Genomic DNA, 1732 nt, shown 5'->3' on the forward strand with positions numbered 1-1732 from the left:
AAAACAACATTTTTGCATTGTCATAATTTTTGTATTCCTGATGAAATAAAATAATTTTTTTTATCGTGAAACAAAAAGTTCACAATTTTACCGTTTCCAACATCAGCCTCAAGGGAGCCATCAAAAATATTCTCATTTCAACGAAATACGGCCTGACACGGTCTGGTACCCATTAGTACGACATAATTAAGACGACAAGACACTTATGATAACTACACCATAGCAAGCAAATGGACAATATGGACCGCAACGGTGACGATATGACGATATTGTCGGCGGCGTGATGAGCGGCTGACGAGAGTTAATTTGTTTTTGGTTCTTTTTGCCGGTCTAACGAGTCCCCAGGGACAGATCGGTACCCATCACTCGGTCGATCCAGATTTCTAGCTAAACAAAAACTCATTACCAGTATCTTTAATAAAAAAAAATAAAATATAGAATCTCTCACTCAGAATTCAATTTGTAATCAATAACTAATTTGGATGATGAGCGTAAGTACATCTGAGAGTAACACATCCATGGTCAGATAAAATTTTCAGTCATTTAAATACTGAGTGTAACGGTCCCGACATCATCAGTTCTCAAAATATATTCAAGTGTGATGGATTTTTTGTCAAACGGATTTCAACAGCTTTTCCATGATTTGGAACTAAATTCTTCTTCCTCCAATGAAAATTATTTCCAAGACGTGAATAACAACATTACCAGTAATAGTGACTTCCATTACACCTGTGACTACTACAGCTACCTTGATCAGGAGTTTGAATTTCACCAGGACGAGCCAAAGGATTCGATGATTGGTATCGATCGGGCCTTGGAACAGTGTTTAGACTACCTGATACCTCTGGAAGAAAATGAAAACCAGTCTGAACAATCTCAGTGGGAATGGGAGATCAATTTTCTGGACAGTTTGGTGGAAATGCCCGAACCCGAACAAAAGCTTCCTGAGAAGACACCACTCTGCGATGATTCCTGTGATTTATTCCTCAAAGATGCCAGTGAAAATTTAAATCTCTATCGAAAGCTTTTGCCAAGTGATACTTCTGATCTGACGGACAAATCATATCCCTGCACTTTTGGTGAATGCACAAAGATCTATGCAAAGCCAGCCCATCTCAAGGCCCATATGCGTCGACATATGGGTGAAAAGCCATACGTCTGCACATGGCCGGATTGCACATGGAAATTTTCGCGTTCAGACGAATTAGCCCGACATCGTCGTTCACATTCAGGAGTGAAACCGTACAAGTGCAATTATTGTACAAAGTGTTTTGCTCGATCGGACCACTTGGCGAAACATAGGAAAGTACATGAACGAAGATTACTGGCGCTCGGTGCTGGAAAGGAACGTTTGGGTCAGTTGTTGCCTGCAAGTGTTTTTCAAGTGAGACCAGGACGAAAGCCAAAAAATCAGAATTTAAGATGATGAATAAATATTTTGTATTAGAAAGTTAGTTTAATTGTGTGTTTAGTGAAGTGTTCATAAAATAATTTTATCTTAAATTTTGTAAAAAAAAGTTATTGATTAATAAAAAAAAATTACATGTATTTTTTAATAACGAAATTTTTTTCTGCTCAAAATTTTGTTTTTTAGGAATGTTTTAGATTCGTTTAAATTTGATCCTGATATTGTCCTTCATAAAGGTATTAAGTAAGTATTTGTTTTATTTATTTAACATCTTTTAGTGAATGCCAATTGAGAAATTTAGGTATTTATAGTGATCAGGAACAT

General features: G+C 36.6%; 1 protein-coding gene across 1 annotated transcript; it reads left to right on the plus strand.

Moving 5' to 3' along the window:
- Window positions 1-491: 491 nt before the first annotated feature.
- Window positions 492-1510, plus strand: LOC129911972 (Krueppel-like factor 5). Its single transcript, XM_055990016.1, has one exon. The coding sequence runs from the start codon at window positions 602-604 to the stop codon at window positions 1424-1426; it is 825 nt and encodes a 274-aa protein (XP_055845991.1). The 5' UTR covers window positions 492-601; the 3' UTR covers window positions 1427-1510.
- Window positions 1511-1732: the final 222 nt, after the last annotated feature.

Source organism: Episyrphus balteatus, chromosome 2 (genome assembly GCF_945859705.1).
Source record: "Episyrphus balteatus chromosome 2, idEpiBalt1.1, whole genome shotgun sequence".
NCBI lineage: Eukaryota > Metazoa > Arthropoda > Insecta > Diptera > Syrphidae > Episyrphus > Episyrphus balteatus.

Excerpts from the sequence above, each read along its gene's own strand:
- LOC129911972 (XM_055990016.1), top strand. The coding sequence starts at position 602 with ATGGATTTTTTGTCAAACGGATTTCAACAGCTTTTCCATGATTTGGAA.